At 40.9% G+C, this 24,444-nt stretch overlaps 2 protein-coding genes across 3 annotated transcripts in view; both read right to left on the bottom strand.

The window, feature by feature from the left end:
- The window catches only part of dapk2b (death-associated protein kinase 2b), a 47,551-nt gene extending 38,191 nt beyond the window's left edge, over positions 1 to 9,360 (bottom strand). Inside the window, exon 1 of the mRNA XM_034176451.1 lies at positions 9,234 to 9,360. Coding sequence (XP_034032342.1) covers positions 9,234 to 9,310 — 77 coding nt within the window. The 5' untranslated portion in view covers positions 9,311 to 9,360. The remainder of the gene's footprint in view (positions 1 to 9,233) is intronic.
- tbc1d2b (TBC1 domain family, member 2B) overlaps positions 1 to 24,444 on the bottom strand; it is an 86,954-nt gene that overhangs the window by 28,053 nt on the left and 34,457 nt on the right. The window contains exons 12-14 of one of the 2 annotated variants that reach the window (XM_034176449.1): positions 15,214 to 15,335; positions 9,929 to 11,934; positions 9,234 to 9,387 (exon numbers count right to left, since the gene is read on the bottom strand). In XM_034176449.1, coding sequence (XP_034032340.1) covers positions 11,739 to 11,934; positions 15,214 to 15,335 — 318 coding nt within the window. In that variant the 3' untranslated portion in view covers positions 9,234 to 9,387; positions 9,929 to 11,738. Of the gene's footprint in view, positions 1 to 9,233; positions 9,391 to 9,928; positions 11,935 to 15,213; positions 15,336 to 24,444 lie in introns of both variants that reach the window. The other variant, XM_034176450.1, reaches the window with a different exon arrangement.

Below are 24,444 nucleotides of genomic sequence, written 5' to 3' on the forward strand. Positions count from 1 at the left end.
AACAGAGAAGTTTCAGAAGAAGTCGGTTTCAGCATTTTATCCGGATATTCCACTGTTAAAGGAGATTTTTTTAATGAAAGACGTGCGGACGGGTCCGCGCGTCGGGACGCAGCCGCCGTGACGCTCCGCCACAGGAAAAACACCTCTGTTGAAAGCCTTAAGGACAAGTTGGAACATGTCCTGCCTGTTAAACAATTTCTCATATACTCACTCCACTGAAAGCCATCAAAAGCCGCCTGGATTTTACAAATGGTTATCAACACGGAGGTGTTTTTCCTGTGCCGCCGTACCGCGCCGGCTGCGTCCCGACGCGCAGATCCGTCCGCACGTCTTTCATTAAAAAAATCTCCTTTAACAGTGGAATATCCGGATAAAATGCTGAAACCGACTTCTTCTGAAACTTCTCTGTTCTCTCACGACGTCCTGGATCAATAGAGCCTGAAATGTGGAGGTTTTCAGCTTGAACAGGCTGATGACGCCGCCTGAGAGCGCTGCGCGACGTCTCGCACCGTGAAAAGTCCTTAAAGCGACAGAATCACCTCAAAATCTCTCATCAGCCGTTAAAATTTTCACTGAAAACCAGCTTAATTTTTCGAACCGTGTCCACTTCAATGTGTCTCACAGGTTTAGAAAAAATTTTGATCAAACAACACGCCAGTCTCTCAGCAACTTCTCAGACAAAGGAATTCCGACGAGGGGCTGGATGACTCCTCCCACAAGGAGTGCTCACAGGCGAATGACGTCACCGACAGGCGTGGAAAAACTCACGCATGCGCACGAGGGTTCAAGCATGTCTGACGTAAAAACATATGAATGAAATCCATATAGTTTTTGAAAAAAATAAAAAGGACCGTTACTTTATTGACAGCCCTCGTAGAGTTAAGATGTCTGATTCTGTTTCAAAATACTTATTCAGTTCCAATGATTAACAAGGCTCACAAATTTAAGGATTTAAGGGCAGGACTTCAGGCAAAAAAAAAAAAACCCACCCACACATACACACCACCACCACCAACAAGGAGTTATTGCCCCTAAACCCCCAAGTTTAGGAGCCAAACTAAATTTTCAGAAACAAACATATGATGTTATATTCTACGTCCCACTGTTTTTTTTCCCCCTCTGTGCTACCTGTCTTGGTTTGCTCTGCTTCCCATCTATAAAATCTATTATTTATACAATATGTGTAAAGTTTAATATATTGCAATCCTGGTAAGTCACGTCTGGGACCATGCATTGGTGCTGCTACATTACCACGTAACCACATAGGCAGACAACTGGACCATCCCCACCTCTCAACAGTAAACATCTATCTGCCACAGCCAAGTGAAATGTGGGCTTCCCTTGGCCTTCTCGAGCCACTGGGGTCATCAGGAACCTATGTGCTGATCGTGCACAGAGAAACAAGCTACACGGCCAAAATGATGACCTTCCCTCACAATGCAAGTGATACTTCTCATGACAGTCTAATTAACTGCTTGTTTGATACAAAGTCATTCCAAAGGTAACCAAGGATCCTTTAAAGTGATCTAGTACTTCGGTCACTGGTTAGTGTGCAAGTATCACAACCATACAGCAAGACAGGTACATGCAATCATATTACCATATTAAATGTCTAATCATATTTTATTTTTTTCATCTTTGATTCAACTATGCACAATTAGTTGTCTCCTGCTAATTCAGGCTCAGATTCTGTGCCTTGTTATTGTTAACCAACTATGCAGTTAGCTAGGCCTACAGCAAACTTCTAAATTCAAACTGAATTACATGAAATTGAATTAACATTTCATCAAGTTCACACCACCAATTTCTAATTCTATTTTGAGACTGTAGTTTTCCACTAAAGCCCAATATGAAGGTTTGTATTGCTTTCCCGTGAATCACATGACTGACACGGTCATTTACTTCGCTCTCCATAGAAGGAAGTCAAGCCTCTCAACATTTCATACATCTATCATAACCCAGACTTTTAATCATTTTCACAATTACATACATATGTGCACATGCGCTGTGACAAAAGTCTTCTGAACTTTAAATCTATACTAAAACATTCATTCACTCATCAAGTTGGTCCATGTGGGGTATAGCATTAGGTTCTTCAGCCACATGCTTGTTGTTCGACCAGCCTCCTCCATACAATAAAGCCTCTGTCCCACCAAATAATAATCCATGAATAATGAGCCACGCATGGGTGTGTCAGCGATTATTTGAAGAATGATCCACGTTTTAAGGTGTCACATATGCGCTATGAAGAAGCCTCTAGTATGTGCCTCTAAGTACCTCACGTGCCAGTTATCAGCCTCTAGTGAGCAACGACCAACCTGTCATTTGAGCCCCATCCAACTTCGAATGGCTTTGGTCGCCGCATATGAGCCACATCAAGCCACATATGATCCATGTAGCTCCATGTTACGTGACATTGGTGCACGTTTAGGGATGGGTTTGGTCCAAACCTCCAGCCCTCTCACACTTGTTCCCTTTAAAGTGTGGGTTTTCAATTCACAGCATCCATTCAAGATGTCACATTTTTTACACGCAGTCCATAAATACACGCTCCAGTACAGTCCGGCGGGTGTGCGCCATACACCAGGCTGCTGTTCACCTGTGTTCCAGAGTCATTAAATTCAAGGATTCAAAAGACGTTTATTGTCATATGCACATAGGAACATGTTCCCTGCACAATGAAATGTGTTTACTGCATTTTACCCATCCTAACTGCCAGTTAGGAGCAGAGGTTGCCTTTTTGGCGCCCGGGGACCAGCTCCATATGTATATCCCTGCCCTAGGTCACGAGCAGGGCTGAGCAAACCTTGACCGGCCTCATGACACACTTAAACAACAATACATATAAGCCGGTCTGGTACATGAACACATATAAAAGCACACACAAGGAAAAAAATGCACCAGACAGCGCTTCATCTTACTGGCTTTATTTCTTCCGCAGCATTTTGACACCGTGATCCAACTTTTAACTTTGTGTTTGTCTGTTAATGTCTGCAAAATTGCTCTTTTGCGCACGTGTTCCTGTCCAGGAGAGGTTTCTTTCCAGCTTCGTCTTCTGGTTAACGTAAAATACTTCATCAGTAGACATGATCTTGAGACAGCTATTCATGCTTTGATTAGCTCTAGACTTGATTCTTGTAATGCACTTTATTCTGGCATTAATCAGTCTTCTCTTGCACGTCTCCAATTGGTGCAGAATGCTGCTGCCCATCTTTTAACAATTTACATGTGAGCATATTACGCATGTCCTGTAGTCACTCCACTGGCTTCCAGTTCATGTTAGAATTGATTTTAAGATTTTAATGTTTGTTTTTAAAGCTATTTATGATCTTGCACCTCCCTACTTAACTGAAATTTTAACTTTGCATATTTATAGCAGGCCACTATGGGCGTCTGGCCAGCTTTACTTAGATGTTCCGAGGTCAAGATATAAATTCTGGGGTGATCGTGCTTTTGCGGTAGCTGCGGCCCCAGACTGTGGAAAAAGCTACCTCCCGATTTACGCACTATTCGTGACCTAACACTTTTTAAATCTAAGTTAAAGACTTATTTATTTCAACTGGCCTTTAACACCTAGTGGGGAGGTGACATGTTCTGTTTTTATGTGCTGTTTTAAATTTATTGTACATGTGTTTTATTTTTGTGAATCTGTGTTTTTACTGTTAAACACTTTGGACACCATTTGGTGCTGTAAAGCGCTTTATAAATAAATGTTGATTGACTGATTGTCACGTCTGCGTTCCTTCTCGCCGGCTTTATTTCTTCTGTGGCTTTAAACACACATTTGACACCGTGATCCAACTTTTATCTTTGCGTTTGTCCATTATTGACTGCAAAATCACTCTTTTGCAAGCTGGCATTTTGTGTAAATGGTCTTGAGCGCGGGTCATTGCGTCAGTGTGCACAGAGTGCGCCTCATCTGATCCATTGACAAGATGTTAAATCTATCATAAACATACTTTTACAGCAGCTTATAAAGAAGGAATGAACATGCAACTGTTTTACCAAGCCATTACAATAAAAAATAATGACATTTTAAGCTGTTCCAAAATACATTCTCCACTTCATGGAGCAGGAGAGAGAGGGGACAAAAAGGGTCCAGATGAAACAGTCCTCTGTGATTCCAGAAGCAATTAGAGGTTTTCAACATCCAAGCTCTGACAGAAAATGATTAATCCGCTACAAAATAATTATTTTATATACAGCGTCCGCCACACAAAGCAGGTGGAATTGTGCGCAAGAGGGCTGAGCCTCTCCAAAACAGCCTATGGGGCCCTCGTAGCTGCCAGGCACTCAGATAATGCGCTTTTAGCAGCCTCGTCCTCATCTCAAACATGCCCCTGAAATCCTCGTTTGCCCTTGTAGTACCCCATACACAAATTGCCCCACGCTATTGTTGCTAAATGTTGAACTTCTTGAAATTAGCGCCATGCTCAGAGATGAGCCTTGTTAGCTGAATATACTGCCTCCAAGAGCCTCTCAGAGCCACTATTCTCCCACGATTATTGAATACCTCCTCTCTTACCAAAAAACATGCTGCATTGGCTCATTATTCACTGTTCATTATTTGGTGGGACTAGGGCTTAAAACTAGAACACGTCAGCCCATAACTGTGGCACTATGGCTAATCAAAATAATAATTTTATCAAATGAAATCCAAGCACACACAATCATGATTGTATGAGGTAGTGTGTACTATACCTGACAAAGGAACAGACACGTATGCCTTTAAGTGACAGAAATGGTCAGCTAGTCACCAAAGCACATTTGATAGCATTAAATATTGTATATGTCCCAAAATTTGAGGTAGGCCTTAATGTTTTACCATTTTCATTAAGATATCAGAAAGGGACTTTTAAATGTTAATACAAGAAAAGATGGCACACTGAATAATCAATCAATCAATCAATCAATCAATCAATCAATCAACCAACATTTATTTCTATAGCCCTTTACAGCAGCCAGACGATGACCAACGTGCTTTACAGTAAAATCAAAGATCAAGAATTCACAAAAATAACATAAACATACCATATAGTTAAAACGGCACATAAAAACAAAACATGTCACAGCACTACTAGGTATTAAAAGCCTGCGTTTGTCGCTGGCGTTTGGCACGTTTGAGAGGTGTTCTCTTCACGGATGAATCCCGGTTCACACTGTCCAGGGCAGATGGTAGACAGCGTGTGTGGCGTCGTGTGGGTGAGCGGTTTTCTGATGTCAATGTTGTGGATCAAGTGGCCCATGGTGGTGGTGGGGTTATGGTATGGGCAGGCGTCTGTTATGGACGAAGAACACAGGTGCATTTTATTGATGGCATTTTGAATGCACAGAGATACCGTGATGAGATCCTGAGGCCCATTGTTGTGCTATCCAAGAACGTCACCTCATGTTGCAGCAGGATAATGCACGGCCCCATGTTGCAAGGATCTGTACACAATTCTTGGAAGCTGAAAATGTCCCAGTTCTTGCATAACCGGCATACTCTCCGGACATGTCATCCATTGAGCATGTTTGGGATGCTCTGGACCGGCATATACGACAGCGTGTACCAGTTCCTGCCAATATCCAGCAACTTCGCACAGCCATTGAAGAGGAGTGGACCAACATTCCACAGGCCACATTTGACAACCTGATCAACTCTATGAGAAGGAGATGTGTTGCACTGCATGAGGCAAATGGTGGTCACACGAGATACTGACTGGTATCCCCCCCCCAATAAAACAAAACTGCACCTTTCAGGGTGGCCTTTTATTGTGGACAGTCTAAGGCACACCTGTGCACTAATCATGGTGTCTAATCGGCATCTTGATATGGCACACCTGTGAGGTGGGATGGATTATCTCAGCAAAGGAGAAGTGCTCACTATCACAGATTTAGACTGGTTTGTGAACAATATTTGAGGGAAATGGTGATATTGTGTATGTGGACAAAGTTTTAGATCTTTGAGTTCATCTCATACAAAATGGGAGCAAAACCAAAAGTGTTGCGTTTATATTTTTGTTGAGTGTACGATCAAGATCAATAATAAGGTGCCTTGACACTTGCATAACCTTGATCCACGCACTTGCACGCACTTTGTTGTGACAATCCTACCCGCTGTGTTCCCAGCTGGATGTCGTGTTTTGTTCCACTAGATGCCAGGCATTGTGCGCTGGATGCTGCGTATATAAAATAATTATTTTGTAGCAGATTAATCATTTTCTCTCAGAGTTTGGTTGTTGAAAACGCCTCTAATCACTTCCGGAATTACAGAGGATCGACCGATCTATCAATAGTAGTGTTCAGGATAATAGTAGTGCAATGTGACTAAAAAGATTAATCCAGGTTTTGAGTATATTTCTTATTGTTACATGGGAAACAAGGTACAGGTAGATTCAGTAGATTCTCACAAATCCAACAAGACCAAGCATTGCATTCATGATATGCACACTCTTAAGGCTATGAAATTGGGCTATTAGTAAAAAAAAGTAGAAAAGGGGGTGTTCACAATAATAGTAGTGTGGCATTCAGTCAGTGAGTTCGTCAATCTTGTGGAACAAACAGGTGTGAATCAGGTGTCCGCTATTTAAGGATGAAACCAGCACCTGTTGAACATGCTTTTCTCTTTGAAAGCCTGAGGAAAATGGGACGTCCTAGACATTGTTCAGAAGAACAGCGTAGTTTGATTAAAAAGTTGACTGGAGAGGGGGAAACATACGCAGGTGCAAAAAATTATAGGCTGTTCATCTAGAATGATCTCCAATGCTGTAAAATGGACAAAAAAAAACAAAAAAAAAACAGAGACGTGTGGAAGAAAACAGAAAACCATCAAAATGGATAGCGGAATAACCAGAATGGCAAAGGCTCATGCATTGATCAGCTCCAGGATGATCAAAGACAGTCTGGAGTTACCTGTAAGTGCTGTGACAGTTAGAAGACGCCTGTGTGAATCTAATTTATTTGCAAAAATCCCCCGCAAAGTCCCTCTGTTAAATAAAAGATGTGCAGAAGAGGTTACAATTTGCCAAAGACATCAACTGGCCTAAAGAGAAATGGAGGAATATTTTGTGGACTGATGAGAGTAAAATTGGTCTTTTTGGGTCCAAGGGCCACAGACAGTTTGTGAGACGACCCCCAAACTCTATCAATCAATCAATTTTTTTTATATAGCGCCAAATCACAACAAACTCTGAATTCAAGCCACAGTTTACAGTGAAGACAGTGAAGCATGGTGGTGCAAGCATCATGATATGGGCATGTTTCTCCTACTATGGTGTTGGGCCTATATATCGCATACCAGGTATCATGGATCAGTTTGGATATGTCAAAATACTTGAAGAGGTCATGTTGCCTTACGCTGAAGAGGACATGCCCTTGAAATGGGTTTTCAACAAGACAATGATCCCAAGCACACTAGTAACCAAGCAAAATCATGGTTCCAAACCAACAAAATTAATGCCTCACAGACGTGAAGAAATCATGAAAAACTGTGGTTATACAACTAAATACTAGTTTAGTGATTAACAGGATTGCTAAAAAAGCAGTTTGAACATAATAGTTTTGAGTTTGTAGCGTCAACAGCAGATGCTACTATTATTGTGAACACCCCCTTTTCTACTTTTTTTTTACTAATAGCCCAATTTCATAGCCTTAAGAGTGTGCATATCATGAATGCTTGGTCTTTTTGGATTTGTGAGAATCTACTGAATCTACTGGTACCTTGTTTCCCATGTAACAGTAAGAAATATACTCAAAACCTGGATTAATCTTCTTAGTCACATAGCACTACTATTATTCTGAACACTACTGTATCTCTCTCTCTCTCACTTAATGAGGTGGAGAACGCATTTGGAACCATCTAAAAATGTAATTATTTGTAATGTTTAAAAAAAGTAGTGGCTTATAGTCTGGAAACTACGGTATTTGAAGCTGTATAAAAAAGTAATTATTTCTCATGATTATATAGTCATGACTGCATGTTCATTCCTTCTTGTCAGCAGCTGTAAAAGTATTCATGAGTATTTATGATAGATTTAACATCTTGTTATAATCGTTCAGACGAACTGTGCTGTGATGAGGTGCGCTGACGCAGTCACTCGCACGCATCATGTTTGCGCAACGTTCACGTGAAGTTCACGTAATTAATGTGTGAAGGAGATTTTGAACATTTCAAAATTTTCTTTGCGCACTTGCACAAAGCCGCACACAGTTTACAATGAGTTTACAACAAGTTTACTGTCCTGCACGGCACAGTGCGTGCAAGTGCATGGATCAAAGTTGGGCAAGTGTCAGGGCACCTTAAGATTGAATAAGACCAGTATACTTCAAGCATGGATGTAAAATAAGAACTTCAAAAGCACTGGGTTTTTAATTATTTCAGTGTAGCAGCTTTTTCATTTACTGACTAAAGCCCTGGTCACACCGAATAAAGAACAATGAATAATTAGCCATGTAGTGTGGTTTTTTGGTACGAGTGGAGTTTTCAAGAAACGTGGGAGAAAAGTGGCTCTTAGAAGCAGATTATTCAGATAATGAGGCTCATCTCTGAGCGTGGCGCTGAGTTCAAGAAGTTCAAAATTTAGCAAAAACAGCGTGGGCTGATTTGTGTACGAGGTACTACGAGGACAAACGAGGGTGTTAGAGGCATGTTCGTGGCGAGTATGAGGCTGTTAGAGACCCATTATCTGAGTACCAGGCAGCTACAAGGACAGGACAGGCTACCTGCAACAGAACAGGTTCCACTCTGAGAAAGCCCTTTTAGCCTTTTTTAACATCCGTTTTCTCCAATTCCTTAAGAACAATATCATACACGTGGCTCATTATTTGAATAATCACTGAAATTTCTGACAAATCCATAAGTGGCTCATTATTCATGACTTCATTATTTGGTCTGACCAGGGCTTTATTCTTTATTCAGTTAAGAAGCTTCCCTGCCACAAGTACAGCTTGTCCCCCGTTATCAGGGCAGAGTAGTACTCATGCACACAGTAAATGTTATATTATGTTGCACATTAGGCCAAAACAGAATGTATTTTCTAGTGTTTTATATTTAAAGAGGAACTCAAAGCAAATTTCCAATGTCCTTGACATAGCGTCGCTCACACACTTAAATTTAAATAAAGCAGATGTTTGCATACCTACATGCCCTCAGGAGGAACACAGACTACTGAGGTATGCAGGGTGTCATGAATCACACTCTCACAGCACAACTTAGAATAAAACTATTCCAGCCAGCTGGGAAAAATACTCACCTTCCTAGTTCTTCTCCAATTTCATAGAAGTCATCCACATTTTGCTGTTTGAACACCGCCATGCCAGATGTCCTCATTGATGTAGTTTCTCTCTTTAACACACACCACTCAAGGCTATGTATCCGTCTTCCTCCTTTTCTCCACAAGTCCAACCCTGCTGAATAACAAGAGGAGTTCCTGACGTTTTCTGACGCGAGCAATGAAAAACTTTACTGCACGTCCCAGCTTGTATGGCATTCCATTTTCACAATTACATTATGGGAGGTTTAACATCTAAATGGCACACGCAAAGCAGATACATTTAACACAGACAGACGCTTGTAAACAATAAAAGTACACATTGTAGGTAGTCTGATGCAAGTGTTGATGAGGTTTTCCTTATTTAACTCACATGTGCCATCCTTATTTGTATAACAAGTTGTTGAGATTATAACTGGATTACAAAGAGCATTTGGTGGAATTGGGACATGCTGTTTGGCAACAAACTGACAAAAGGTTGCAACAAAAGTTCAATGGAATATGAATGCTAATGAGCGAGACATTTAAATAAGTCAGAACACATTACCAGTATGTGTACACCATATAGATAATAATGCAAAAGAGAAAAAAAACCTGCACAAACATAAAATACAGTTCAAGCCACACTATCAAAAGGCTTCACAAAATAACTCGAGGTTATTCTGATTATGTCTTACCTCGTCAGAGCTGGTGACACATTAGTTCCCACTTGTGGTACGGCTGCTGTGTTGACCCACCGGTGGCTGTGGCTCAGTCTTAAACTTCTCCTTCACTCGCTGCTGTTCTGCTTGTGGCAGCACCATCAGGCTTTTGTGTGTGCAGACGTTCCCACCCCCTGACGGCTCCGCTGTGACACTGCTGCGTGACAGAAGCAGGCCATCAATAAACATGACCAGCATAATCATCGGTAGTTATTACCATCAAGCATTTAAGGAAGTGAGCGTTGCTAAATCAAGCTGTGGCTTTTTCTTTTGTTTACAGCACCTGCTGGACCAGACACTTTGCACAGAGCCATTCTTTATTGAATTTGTCTTTTAACTAATATTGAACACAACAGTGGTATGTCATTAACATTTTGCACAAAGATACTAATTAAAAAAATGATCTGCATACAAAGTGAAGTGCACTATATTGTGACGTCACTACATTTGTGCAATATATTGCCGGGAAAAGACAGCTTTAAATGTAGCTTATTCAAGGAAAACAAAAACTGACAGAAATATGAAAATTGAATAAACAAACAGCTGTGTTGAAACAAGACCTCTAAAGCCCTCTACAAAACAAGTGGACTTTAAATGTGAATCACCCGAGAGGACTGCTGTGAAAAATTAAAATTACTGTTCAGCTGATGAAAGCATTTTCCTCTATTTGTTCAGGTGATGCAGGAAAAAAGTAAATAAAAATCCTACATCTGATAATTCTGTAGCTGTAAAAAAAAAACAAAAAAAACTTTGAAATATAAACAGACATTATGCAAAATAAAGTTACAGCAAAATGTAAATATATCAGCAGACAACAGGGAATAAATTAACCAAATCTGAATATTGATTATAATAGGCCAAATTTAAATGTGACAATTGTGAGACGTAAAAAAAAAAAAGTACCTACAAAGGAAGACATTTCAGTACACATAACCACATAAAATACTTTCCTGACAGAATACTAACCAGATTTTCACACAAATCTGACACCATCTTCTGACTAAACAGCTATTTGATTGAAAATAAATCACAGTAGTGCTGATATAAAAACCAGTCATTCTGCGTGGACGGTACCGTACAGTCACTGGGTGCACAAATGCTGCCATCATGAGGACAACAAAGGCATTCAAACCAGCCGTTAAACAGGGCCAGAACAATCACAGCTATAATCCATTTTTATGTTTTGCAAAACCATTTTTCTCTCAAGGGAAAAGGGGTGAGTGAATTTTTTTTGTTAATAGTCATTTTTAACTGCAGTAAACTGGGAGAAATGCTATGACTTACTATTCTATCTTAAAAAATATATATATAAATAAAACGATTTTCTAATATTGAGAATAAAACAGCATAACAGAAAATTTGCAGGATGCACCAACACTTTCTTAAACTGACAATATCCTATGATCTCCACAACAGGTTGGAAACAGGTTGCAATTATGCACTTATTCCTTCAAAAAGGGATAAAATCCCCAACTTATGAAAAGATCAAATCCATATTTTCAATAATACTGATTCGGACTGCAAGTTGGATGAATGACATTGAAAGACGAAGAGTCACAGCACAGCATAAAGCATACAGCATATAAGGCATTCTTTTGGAAAGAAAATGGTGGAATACTGACAGAGAGCTCATTTGGCAGGCAAAGTTTGGTCCTTTAACAAAACTTTGATCAGAAAGGTAGAAAGTTGTTTGCTGAAGCACTGTTGAGCAATTCACGGGGGTGGGGGTGGTCTTGGAGCCCTTTAAACTTCAGCAACGCAGTAAGAAAGTCTGATGGGGTGGAGGTCAGTTATCTTCCTCATCGTCACTGACAAAGGACCGCCTGGCCTGACTGGTGTCTCTCTCCTTCAGGAAGGTCTGCCTGATTGTCTCCAGTTCAGTCAGCTCAAGACGAACTTTCTCCAGGTGGAAGGCACGGCGGCTCTGGATTTGCCTCATGGGGAAGGGGTTCATGTCCACGAAAGCGATGCTCATCAGCTTCCTGAAACAGAGAACAGAATCGGCTCAGCGTTTCCACAACAGTACCATGGGCCTGCTGGGCTGCCAGGCTAGCTAGATTATAATCAATATTTTCCAGAGTATGTTTTCTGAGTAACTTACTACCTTGCACTGTTCTCTCTTCTGAGACAATGTGTACAACTTAATTCATGCAAATGACAAGTGATTTCTTTTGAATTTATGTAATTATTGATAGTTAACACCAATAATTAGTCAATATATATATATGATTTTCTCTCTCACACACACACAAATTTCTGGAACACATTTTCTTGCTCTTGTATGACAGCAGCTGCATTTACTTTTTTGTAAGATATTACAGTGAGGAAATTAAGTATTTGAACACCCTGTGGTTTTGCAAGTTCTCCCACTTAGAAAACATGGAGGGGTCTGAAATTTTCATCTTAGGTGCATGTCCACTGTGAGAAACATAATCTAAAAAAAGTCTGGAAATCACAATGTATGATTTGTTAATAATTTATTTGTATGTTACTGCTGCAAATAAAGTATTTGAACACCTACCAACCATTTATTAGAAAGTGGAAGAAACACAAGTTGACTGTCAATCTCCCTCGGTCTGGGATTCCATGCAAGATATCAATTTGTGGGGTAAGGATGATTCTGAGAAAGCTCAGAACTACACAGGACGACCTGGTCAATGACCTGAAGAGAGCTGGGACCACAGTCACAAAGATTACATTAGTAACACATGATGCTGTCATGGTTTAAAATCCTGCAGGGCAGCCCATTTGAAGTTCACTAGTGACCATCTGGATGATCCAGAGGAAGCATGGGAGAAGGTCATGTGGTCAGATGAGACCAGAATAGAGCTTTTTGGAATCAACTCCACTTACCATGTTTAGAGGATGAGAACAACCCCAAGAAAACCATCCCAACTGTGATGCATTGGGGTGGAAACATCATACTCTGGGGGTGCTCTTCTGCAAATGGGACAGGACGACTGCACCGTATTGAAGGGAGGATGGATGGGGTCATGTATTGTGAGACTTTGGCAAACAACCTCCTTCCCTCAGTAAGAGCATTGAAGATGGGTCATGGCTGGGTCTTCCAGCATGACAATGACCCCAAACACACAGCCAGGGAAACTAAGGAGGGGCTCCGTAAGAAGCATTTCAAGGTCCTGGAGTGGCCTGGCCAGTCTCCAGACCTGAACTCAATAGAAAATCTTTGGAGGGAGCTGAAACTCCAAACCTGAAAGATTTGGAGAAGATCTGTATGGAGGAGTGGACCAAAATCCCTGCTGCAGTGTGTGAAAACCTGGTGAAAAACTACAGGAAACGTTTGACCTCTGTAATTGCAAACAAAGGCTACTGTACCAAATATTAACACTGATTTTCACAGGTGTTCAAATACTTATTTGCAGCAGTAACTTACAAATAAATTATTAAAAAAATCATACTTTGTGATTTCTGGATTTTTTTTTTTAGATTATGTCTCTCACAGTGGACATGCACCTAAGATGAAAATTTCAGACCCTCCATGATTTCTAAATGGGAGAACTTGCAAAACCGCAGGGTGTTCAAATACTTATTTTTCTCACTGTATATGCACCCTTTTCTTGTAAACGTCCATGAGTAGTTGTTGGTCACTGAGTGTAAAATTGTGCAGCTAAAGTATTCTCACTTTCAACATCCACAGATTTGTGATCATCCTCATGGTCTGCTGTGATGACTTGCATCCGGCTTGATCTAGCTGTGCCTCCTTAGCCTGGCGTGGCCACCATGACGCATACAGTGGTTTGCAAAAGCATTCAGCCCCTTGGTATTTCACACATTTAATTTGTTTATGACATTTCAAATACCAAAAGTAGACTAGGCTTCTCAATATAAAAATTTCTAAAATTATCTTCCTTAAACTCAAACTGAAAGTAAGTCTCTACAACCTGACATAAATTAATTAAAAATATAAAAGCCAAGATGATGGGTTGCATAAGTAATGGACCTCTTTAGTATAATACCTGTAAATAAGCAGTTTTATTGCCAGTTTTCTTCAGACAAGTCAGGGGAGGGACACATGAACATTTCCAAGTCACTGAATTATGTCTTGGACTTTATTTACATCAGTTATGAAGAAATACAAACAGTATGACACTCTATGGTAAATCTGTGTGGAGTTGACAATTCTCAAAACTGAGTGACTGTGCAAGAAGGAGAAGAGTGAGGAAAGCCACCAAGACACCTAGACAACCCAGAAGATGTTATGGGCTTCTGTGGTTGTGACTGGAGAAATTGTGCACAGTGCAAGTTTTGGATTTTGTATCCCGTTATACAGCTTCATGATGAAGTGGAGCAGAGGAGGATTTTCTTAAAAAGAAGACCTGAAAGTTCACCTACAATTTGCCAGAAGGTACATCTGAGGTGCTATCCTAGATTTGATGTTTTAGTGAAAGAAGACCCTCCTCTATACCACTTCATCATGAAGCTGTATAACTGGAGATACAAAACGCAGAATTTGCACTGTGCACAGTTTCTTCAATCACGGCCACAGAAGCCTAAAACCTCTTCTGGGTTGTCTGGGGGTCTTGGTGGCTTTCCTCACTGTTCTCCTTCTTGCACAGTCACTCAGTTTTTGAGAACTGTCTACTCCACATAGATTTACCAGAGTGTCATACTGTTTGTATTTCTTCATAACTGATGTAAATAAAGTTCAAGACATATTCAGTGACTTGGAAATGTTCATGTATCCATCCCCTGACTTGTCTGAAGAAAACTGGCAATTAAACTGATTATTTACAGGTATTATACCAAAGGGGCTGATTATTTATGCAACCCATCATCTTGGCTTTTATATTTTTAATTAATTAATATCAAGTTGTAGAGATTTGTTTTCAGTTCGAGTCTAAGGAAGATAATTTTAGAAATTTTTACACTGAGAACCCTGATTTACTTTTTGCATCTGAAATGCCATAAACAAATTAAAATGCGTGAAATACCAAGGGGCTGTATACCTTTGCAAGCCACTGTATTTCGCCAAACTGACTAGGCTAGGTCAAGAGTCTCCTTTTAGCTCATTCTTGATTTCTTCTTCAATTCTTCCTTTGTGAAATACCCCCATGATATTTAAAATCATCTTGTAGCGTGGTATTATGACTTTATTCAATAGGTGAACTTTTAGTTGTGATAACCTCAAAGCAAACAAAACCTTGGACACCCCCTTTGGCACTTAAGCGGGACTCTGACTCCAGGTTAGGAAGTAGGGCATTGAACAGTATATGACAAGTTAGGAAAAGCAGTTCCTTCACCTTGAATCCAAGATTGTGCGTGTGAAACATCTCAGATATTTGAAGATGGCTGTGGAATCTTGTAATTTCAAGAACTCTTCCTCTTTCAACTTGAAGAGAGCAAGGGCAAAGCGAAATATGATCTGTGAAGAAACAGCATCAAAAATGATACAACAGTGTAATAATACATTAACTCGCTGACATACATATTTATTTCAAAGTCTGGCATCTGGCATTACTTCTGAAAAAAGGAACAAAAAAAATTCAGAAAATGTCATCTTCATGATTGAGTAAGCTAATTTTTTTTTACTTTTAATTGATCCTTTCACCTCTAGAATAACCGAAAAGAGCAAAAACTGCCTTCCTGAATCCAATACAACTTTTTCATATCAAAAGTGTTTTTGGACATTAATGGAAACCCAAAGATTTATATCTTATATAAAATGGGGAAAAGAAGCAAGTGTACAGTGAAATAACTTAAAAAAAAAACAATAAAAACACCATCAACAGGACCTGAGAGGGCACCACCCAAGAAAGAATCCACTACAAAACTAACTCAACTAATACTGTATTTGTATTGCTGACCTGATCACATTACCAACATTACAATTCCAATTTCAATGAAGTTGGGACGTTGTGTAAAATGTAAATAAAAACAGAATACAATGATTTGCAAATCCTCTTCAACCTTCAACCAACCTAATTGAATACACCACAAAGACAAAATATTTAATGTTCAAACTGATAGACTTTTTTGTTTTTGTGCAAATATTTGCTCAACATTTCAAAAAAGCTGGGACAGGGGCAACAAAAGACTGGGAAAGTTGATGAATGTTCAAAATATCTTGTCTTTGTGGTGTATTCAATTGAATATAGGTTGAAGAGGATTTGCAAATCATTGTATTATGCTTTTATTTACATTTCACACAACGTTCCAACTTCACTGGAATTGCGGTTGTAGAATTAGGCTAAACAAAACAGAATTGGCAGTTTTGCTTTCAAAATCTAATGTTGGAAGGTTCATAATTTATGTAGACCAAATACTGGTGTGTTGTGTGGATGACTGGTTCGAGTATTGTTATGAGAAATAGGACAGCTGAACCTGAAGAAAAAAAAAACAAAAAAAAAAAACACTACAACAGTTGGAAAATAAATTACAATGATCAATATTCAGTACAGCGGCGGCGGCGGGGTGGGGGGTGGTGGTGGTGGCCCTTGGAGGATCTTGATGAAAGTCAAGCATAATTAAACTGGAACGGGTCTCTATACTCAGGATGAAAATTTAAAATTTGATTGTCAAAGTCCATCCCCACATCCATGACGTGGGACTTGAGCAACAGATTGGGTGGGGGGAACTGCCTGTTGGGGGTCAAATATAGTAGGGACCTTGTGTATCCCATAGCTGCTATAGTAGCCACGAAGTACAACAGGAACCCTGAACATGAGATGGCTAACGGAGTTCTGTTGACAGAGGAGGTCGTCAATGGCAAATCAGGCGGAAGAGGTGATCAGCTGTCTCCCAACAGCTGTGAAGGAAGATGAAGATTTTCTATGCCATGCTACACACCTACAAGTCTTTTGGTGATTGGCAAAGAGTTACAGGGGCAGGATTGTGAATCTGGAAGCCTGTAGCTCAGACCAGGCACAGCAGCAGCAAATATGTGGTTTAGTTGTTAGACCCTTAGAAAAAGCACAAGGGTTTTCGGTAGCTGCATCTGTGACTGAACAGCCCTATTTAGGATCCGCTCTGCTCACCCTAAAAAGGGAGAGGGGGCCCTAGAAAAGGTGCCCTAAACATAAGCTGCTTCACCTTAACCTGTCTGGATTACTCTATCCATAAGGTCACCAGGTTTGTGGTAGAAAAACCAAAACACAAGTGATGAAATATGTTACATGGAACACATGAACCTTGACGGACCACAAAAAGACAGGGCAACCAGAAAGATGAACAGCTCTTATCTCCAGGGCTGTGAAATGAAAACTGTGAAATCCAAGGAACATTTGCAAGGGGTCGAGTCGGGGTTTCGGGCCTGCAGGACCCCAGAAACCAAATTAATTTTGTATCTAATGATACATTTTCAGCATCTCCTGGGAGAAAAAAAATCTCAAAAGAAGTGCATATTAAAATGATCCTAGACTCAATCTTTCATTTAAACAATGATAATGTTGAAATAACAGAATATAACGTGTAAGTTGGACCTGGAATGATTTTCTTTTTTTATTGTAAACCAAATTACACATTAACTCAGAACAATTAAACTACATGAAATTCAAGAAGACTGAAAAGACTGTTCAAAAACCACAGCTAAAGCTTGTAGAATATTTTGAAAATCAGGGTAAAATATCAATAACACATCTTATAGTATAAAGTCACACATTCTTGTGTAAATTCCTGTAAATCCAGTGTCTTTTTTTCCCATGAAAAAAGTCTACATTAATAAAAACTCATTTACATTCTTGTGTAAATTCATGTTAATCCATTCAGTCACAATGTCTGTTCTCCAATAAAAGAAAGTGTTGATTAATAATAAAAAACTCACATCATCTAGTCTAAAATCCAGTTTGAACAGCACAATGTTTATTTTCCAGGGAGAGAAAAATTCTTACCGTGTTTCCTGATGTCACAGTTCACTTTTCCTGTTTATCTTTTAGGTGTGTTCATGAAGTCAGTGACAATTCCATGGATTCTTGTCTTTCTCACCATCTTCTCTCTGTCTGACATCGGTCCGTGACACAGACAGGCTGCACAATTCTTCTTTTAAAAACCTGAGAGCTCTAAAAGTTTGTGATGTCCACATGCTACATTTACCTTAAGCGTCTTACAGGAGCCACACAGCATCACCGCAGCAACCAACCAGTTCCGCTTTACGACAACTGTCATAACAGCTACGCTTTGAGTGGCATTTTTCCTCCGCGAAGTTCCGTGGATCCGAGGACACAGATTTGTATCTGTAACACACAGATCAGTGTCCGCGGCCTTATAAAACTTGCACGCGATGTCACAAAAAAGAAACGCGTTGCGATAGGCATTTTAAAACGTCAGTGATGATGACAATTACAGAGTACAACACTAACACCCCCCCACCCTCCCCATGATGAAATCCGCAGAATTCCTCGAATCCGCAGAGTTTTCACAGCCCTGTATCTCTCGGGAACTCCAGAAACTTGACCTCACCACTGGTACCTCGAGTGTAACAAGAAGAGCAGTCCAAGGCCACCTATGGGAGGAGCAAGGGGGCTACACCTTCTTTCTGGAAAGGGTCTCCTGAGGAGAAACAAAGAATCCACTGTGCCAGTTTTGCCACCAAGAACGCTCTCCTTCCAAAACTGGCTGAATGCCCAGTGGGAGTCAGCAAACAACTGATGACATTCTGTTTACAACTTGCAAGTGAAGGCCATGCCACCATCATCAGTGCTTATGCACCAACATTTGATGCCCACCATGAAGAAAAGGAAACCTTCTATGCCAAGCTGGACACCATTTTATCTGCGATCCCAGCATCTGACAAGACCATACTCCTTGGTGATCAGAAAGGACCACCAGCTCTGGAAAAGAACCACAGGGAGAAACAGAACAGGTAAGTACAACATCAATGGTACACTGCTTCTCACGAAGTGCGCCGAACACGATCTCAACATCACCTACACAATCTTTAGGCAAAAGGAAAATTCAAAGTCTCTTGGCAATACCCTTGTTCAAAGGACTGCTCGACTATACCACCGTCCAAAAGCGCAACCAGAAAGATGTCCTGTCCACAAAGTCAATGACTGGTGTAGACAACTGTTGGACAGATCACTGTCTGATCTGCTCCAGGATCCAACTTAACATCTGCCCAAGCAGAAGCCTGGACACTGCATAACTGTCAAAAGGTTCAACATTGCCAAGCTCGAAAACCTAGAAACAAAAGCGGAGTTTTAACAGTGCCTGATCAAAGAACTCCCTACAAAGTACTCTGTCCCAGCTCCTATGCACTGGGAAGAGCTTAAAGCCCAGGTTACACATAGACGGTTTTGTCTGCGGGTAGTACGTAGACCGAAGTTCGCAGTAGTTCCGGCTGTTTTCGCGGTGGAAAGGGGCGGAGCATTTCGCCGGCGTTTTGAGCGCCGTACTAGCCGCAAATCCGCGGATAAAACACCGCTAAATCCGCCGAATAAAGCAGAGTTTTGACGCCGTAGCATCCGGCACATGTCAGGCAACGGGGGTTAATACTCAGTTCTATCCTTTACAATCGCAGGTTAAGACGCACGTGAGAATGGTGGTGTTCTGCTGCCGCCAATAATGCCCTGTGTACCGCTGGATTTATCCAGGCAAATCCTGCGTTACTCCAGGAACTTTTGCTTACAGGCACCGCCCCCAGAGTATAATAGGCTGAAGCAGCTGTCAGTGCAGGGGGAGGGAGTGACAGGGAGCTCATCTCTCAGCCTTTTCTTTTCTCTCTTTTTCCCCTCCTCAACGTGTTGCTCGTTTCCACCACAGGGCTACCCCTGAACCAGACCTCTTGATAAGTCCTTGCCGCTGCCAATTTTATTTTAGGAGGTATAATGGAGCTTCTCTGCAAAAATATCTGGAGCTGGCCGCGAGTGAGAGACCTGCATGCAGCGCGCTAGCGTTTTTATACTGACCACGCCTATCAGCCGTTTGGAACGCCGTTAACAGGGAGGTGGCGTTTAGAACAGCGTACTGTCTGCTAGCGCCGCCATTTTGTCTGCCTCTGTCGCCGGTTAAAACGCCTTTGAGGACGCCGATGTGGGCTCTATCGCCATTTTACACGCCGTTGGTTAGGAATACAACGCCGGCCGCCAATTACGGCGGTGTAAACTGCGACACTACAGGAAGGGGCGGGATGACACGGCGATTAAAAAGTATCAAACGCCGTTGTTTGCGTTGTCTCCGTCGTCAGGCCACTTCTCCGGGAGCGCTCCCGGAATTATTCGACATGTTGAATAATTTTTTCGATGATTCCCGGTGAAGCCGGAACCAAACCACGCCCCCGTGCGCCGGCGTTAACTACGCGTTTGATCCCTAAAATGGCCCGGAGGGGGCAAAATCTCTGCCGGGACGCTTCCGGGAGAGTTTACCGTCTATGTGTAAACGGGGCTTAAGACAGCCATAACAACAGGATGCCAAGAAACACTTGGGCACCAGAAGAGGAAGCACCAGAACTGGTTTGATATGAATGACCAGATCCTCCAACAACTCATCGCCCAAAAGCAAAAAGTTTTCCTCAACCTCCAGAAAGCTCCAACCTCGCAATAGAAAAAGTCTTGATTACAACAAAGCAAAGCAACTCCGCAAAGTGAAACCAAGCTGAAAACCAAGTCCTCGCTGACAGAAATAACAGCAGGGGCTTTTTGAATACCAACAAAACAATCTATGGCCCCTCCAAACAAGGACAAGCACCTCTTTGAAGCAAGAATGGGCTGAGCCTGCTAATGACCAGAGATGACAGTGTTTGGTGGAAAGAAACCTTTGAAGACCTCTTGATCACCAACCCAACTGTGGAGGAGGAAATGCTCAGCCAACACAAGACAGCATTGAAGAACTTAGCCAAACCCAAACTCTAGAAGAAACTCTTGTCTCCCTTAAAGGCATGAAAAACATCAAAACACATGGGGAAGACAACATTCTCATTAAGCTATTTAAAGAAGGAGGCCCCTTTCTGCAATGCCAACTGCACCAACATCATTGCCCCAGTGCTCTTAATCATCTTCATGGCAACAATATTCCACTTGCTCAAGGACAAGGTGCCACCATTAATTGACAATGTGTATAGAACAGAAGAAAAGCTCTTCAACCTGAGTCAACTGACAGCCAAGAAGAAAATCACCATGACTTTGCTCCTGGATGTCCAGTATGGCAACAAAAGCAGTGTGCCATCCTTTATGGAAAAAGATGCCTACACCAAGCTTGTGCTTCACATCAACTTGAAGAAGCTGCAGATCCTGTACCACTGTCAACCCAAAGCTCCCTGTTGTGAAACTAGACTTGCAGGTCCTGGAGAACGTGACCCACTTTCCATACCCGGGCAGCCATGTGTCATCAAATGCTGACATTGAAGACAAGATCCAACACAGACTCAAGTGTGCAGGCACTGCCTTCTGCCAGCTACACACCCGTGCTTTTAACAATAGTGACCTTTGGCATAAGACAAAACTCCTCACCTGCAACCCTGCTGTATGGATCTGAGACCTGGACCACCTACCATCTCCACCTGAAGCCTACCGTACCAACTTCAGCATCTTGGCTGAAGCCAAGCTACAGAGCATAGAGGACCAGCTTTGGTGGGTGGGTCACATTGTTAAGGTGGACAGCTCACTTCCCAAGCACATCTTCTACTCTCAGCTGAGCAAAACCAAACAGTACAAAGGAAAGCAGAAGAAACGCTAATAGGATCTCCTGAAGCACAACTTCAAGAACTGCTCCACCGACTGGAAGACCTGGGAAGAACACGACGGAACTAACCAGCTGGCGAGCAATGATCCATGATGGAGTGGAAGTCTTCAAAAAACTGCGAATGAATAACACAGAGGAGGAGAAAGAGGAAGGAGAGAGAGAGCAGCACAAGCTTCCCACAGCAACCATGTGCAGCATCTGTAACAAACAGTGTAACACTAAGAAACACTGCAAGACCGGGCCTGTTCAGTGATCTCCACTTCCACATCCTGTCCAGAAAGTGATCAAGAGTATCTTTCTCACCACAGAGGGACAGCCACAATGTCAGATTTGGCAATGATTCAGCTGTATGGCCACAATAACCAGAGGTATGGTTAGAGGAGAAAAGGTCAAGCATTCAACCCCAAGAACACTGTTCCAACTATTTTGCATGTGGCGGTGGTAACATTATGAGCTGTGGCAGTTTTAAAGCCTGGTTAACTGGTGCATTGCACAAAGTGGATGAAATAATGAAGGAGGACTACCATATTTTCTGGAGTAAAAGTCTTGTGATATTTCACTAGTTTGAAAGGTTCTGCGACTTATCGTCTGGCGTGACCTATATACGGAAAAAAAAAAAAAAAAATCATGATTCACGACCACAAATTTTCTTTACACCTGAAATGACAAACACACCATTAAACTACTATCAATTATACCAAGAAGAGTTGTCAAATATCCAATCAAAATTCTGCCAGGAGCTTGTTGATGGTCACCACAAACGTCTGGTCAAAGTGAATCTTGATATCCAACCTAATATGAGGTGTGATTTTCAACAGTAGGTACAAATTTAACCTTGTTATGACCCAAAATAAATGACAACTTGTGCACTAAATTCCTATTTTTTTTCTGTCCTTTCTATTAAAAATGTAAGTTTTACAATTATTAAAAAAGTAAGTCCCTTCGGCTGCTCCCTTGTTTGTACTTGGGGTCGCCACAGCAAATCCGAGGTGGATCTGCCCTTCCTGACGCAACTCCACATTACATGGAGAAATGAGGCAGGGGTGGGATTTGAACCCGGAACCTTCTGCACTGAAACCAAGCGCATTAACCACTTGGCCACCACCCCTGCATACGTTTTACAATTACTCTGGCCCAGAAAAATGTCAAAGTAATAACTGGTAGCTCAATATTACCATGACATTCATGCCCATGAGACATATACTGTACAACCCCAGTTCCAATGAAGTTGGGATGTTGTGTAAAATGTAAATATAAACACAATACAATGATTTGCAAATCCTCTTCAACCTACAGTCAACTAAATACACCACAAAGATAAGATATTTAATGTTCAAACTGATAAACTTTATTGTTTTTGTGCAAATATTTGCTCATTTTGAAATTAAACATTAAATATCTTGTCTTTGTGGTGTATTCAACTGAATATAGGTGGAAGATGATTTGCAAATCATTGTATTCTGTTTTTATTTACATTTCACACAACGTCCCAACGTTATTGGATTTGGGGTTGTACATAAAATTCGGACAACTGTACACACCTGTCATGATGTCTCAAAACTCAGGGAGATCTCTCTTAAATTACTTACTTTGACAGCAGTCCACTAATTTTTGGCAACCGTTTCATCGCAAACTCAGTGAGCCAAGTTGTTTACTAAACTTCTTAAAACCAGAAGAATTTTAATTTAAATGTCAGTGCCTGAAATTTAACTCTTAATGTAGCATTTTTTGCAAATGACAAATTATTCAATAATCAAACTAGTGCAAATTATTTTCCTGTTATCTGACTGTATCCGCTGTGGCGATCCCAAACAAAATGGGAGCAGCCGAAAGGACAACAACATTATTGTTATTTATTCATTTATTTTTTTGCTCTAAAATGTCCTGTAGGTTTCAGGTAAAATATAAAATGTGAGAACTTGAACAGAAAATAATCAGATTAAATTTCCTGAAACAAGCATGTTTAAACTCACAGCTATATCTGAATCTCAACCGTATCCAAATACTACTGGATTTTTGGAAGACTTTACATGTTTATACAACCCATGGCAAAAATTATGGAATCACCGGCCTCGGAGGATGTTCATTCAGTTGTTTAATTTAGTAGAAAAAAAGCAGATCACAGACATGACACAAAACTAATGTCATTTCAAATGGCAACTTTCTGGCTTTAAGAAACACTAAGAAATCAGGAAAAAAAATTGTGGCAGTCAGTAACGGTTACTTTTTTAGACCAAGCAGAGGGAAAAAATACGGAATCACTCAATTCTGAGGAAAAAATTATGGAATTATGAAAAACAAAAGAACGCTCCAACACATCACTAGTATTTTGTTGCACCACCTCTGGCTTTTATAACAGCTTGCAGTCTCTGAGGCATGGACTTAATGAGTGACAAACAGTACTCTTCATCAATCTGGCTCCAACTTTCTCTGATTGCTGTTGCCAGATCAGCTTTGCAGGTTGGAGCCTTGTCATGGACCATTTTCTTCAACTTACACCAAAGATTTTCAATTGGATTAAGATCCGGACTATTTGCAGGCCATGACATTGACCCTATGTGTCTTTTTGCAAGGAATGTTTTCACAGTTTTTGCTCTATGGCAAGATGCATTATCATCTTGAAAAATGATTTCATCATCCCCAAACATCCTTTCAATTGATGGGATAAGAAAAGTGTCCAAAATATCAATGTAAAATTGTGCATTTATTGATGATGTAATGACAGCCATCTCCCCAGTGCCTTTACCTGACATGCAGCCCCATATCATCAATGACTGCGGAAATTTACATGTTCTCTTCAGGCAGTCATCTTTATAAATCTCATTGGAATGGCACCAAAAAACAGTTCCACCATCATC

Source organism: Thalassophryne amazonica, chromosome 8, assembly GCF_902500255.1.
Source record: "Thalassophryne amazonica chromosome 8, fThaAma1.1, whole genome shotgun sequence".
Lineage (NCBI taxonomy): Eukaryota > Metazoa > Chordata > Actinopteri > Batrachoidiformes > Batrachoididae > Thalassophryne > Thalassophryne amazonica.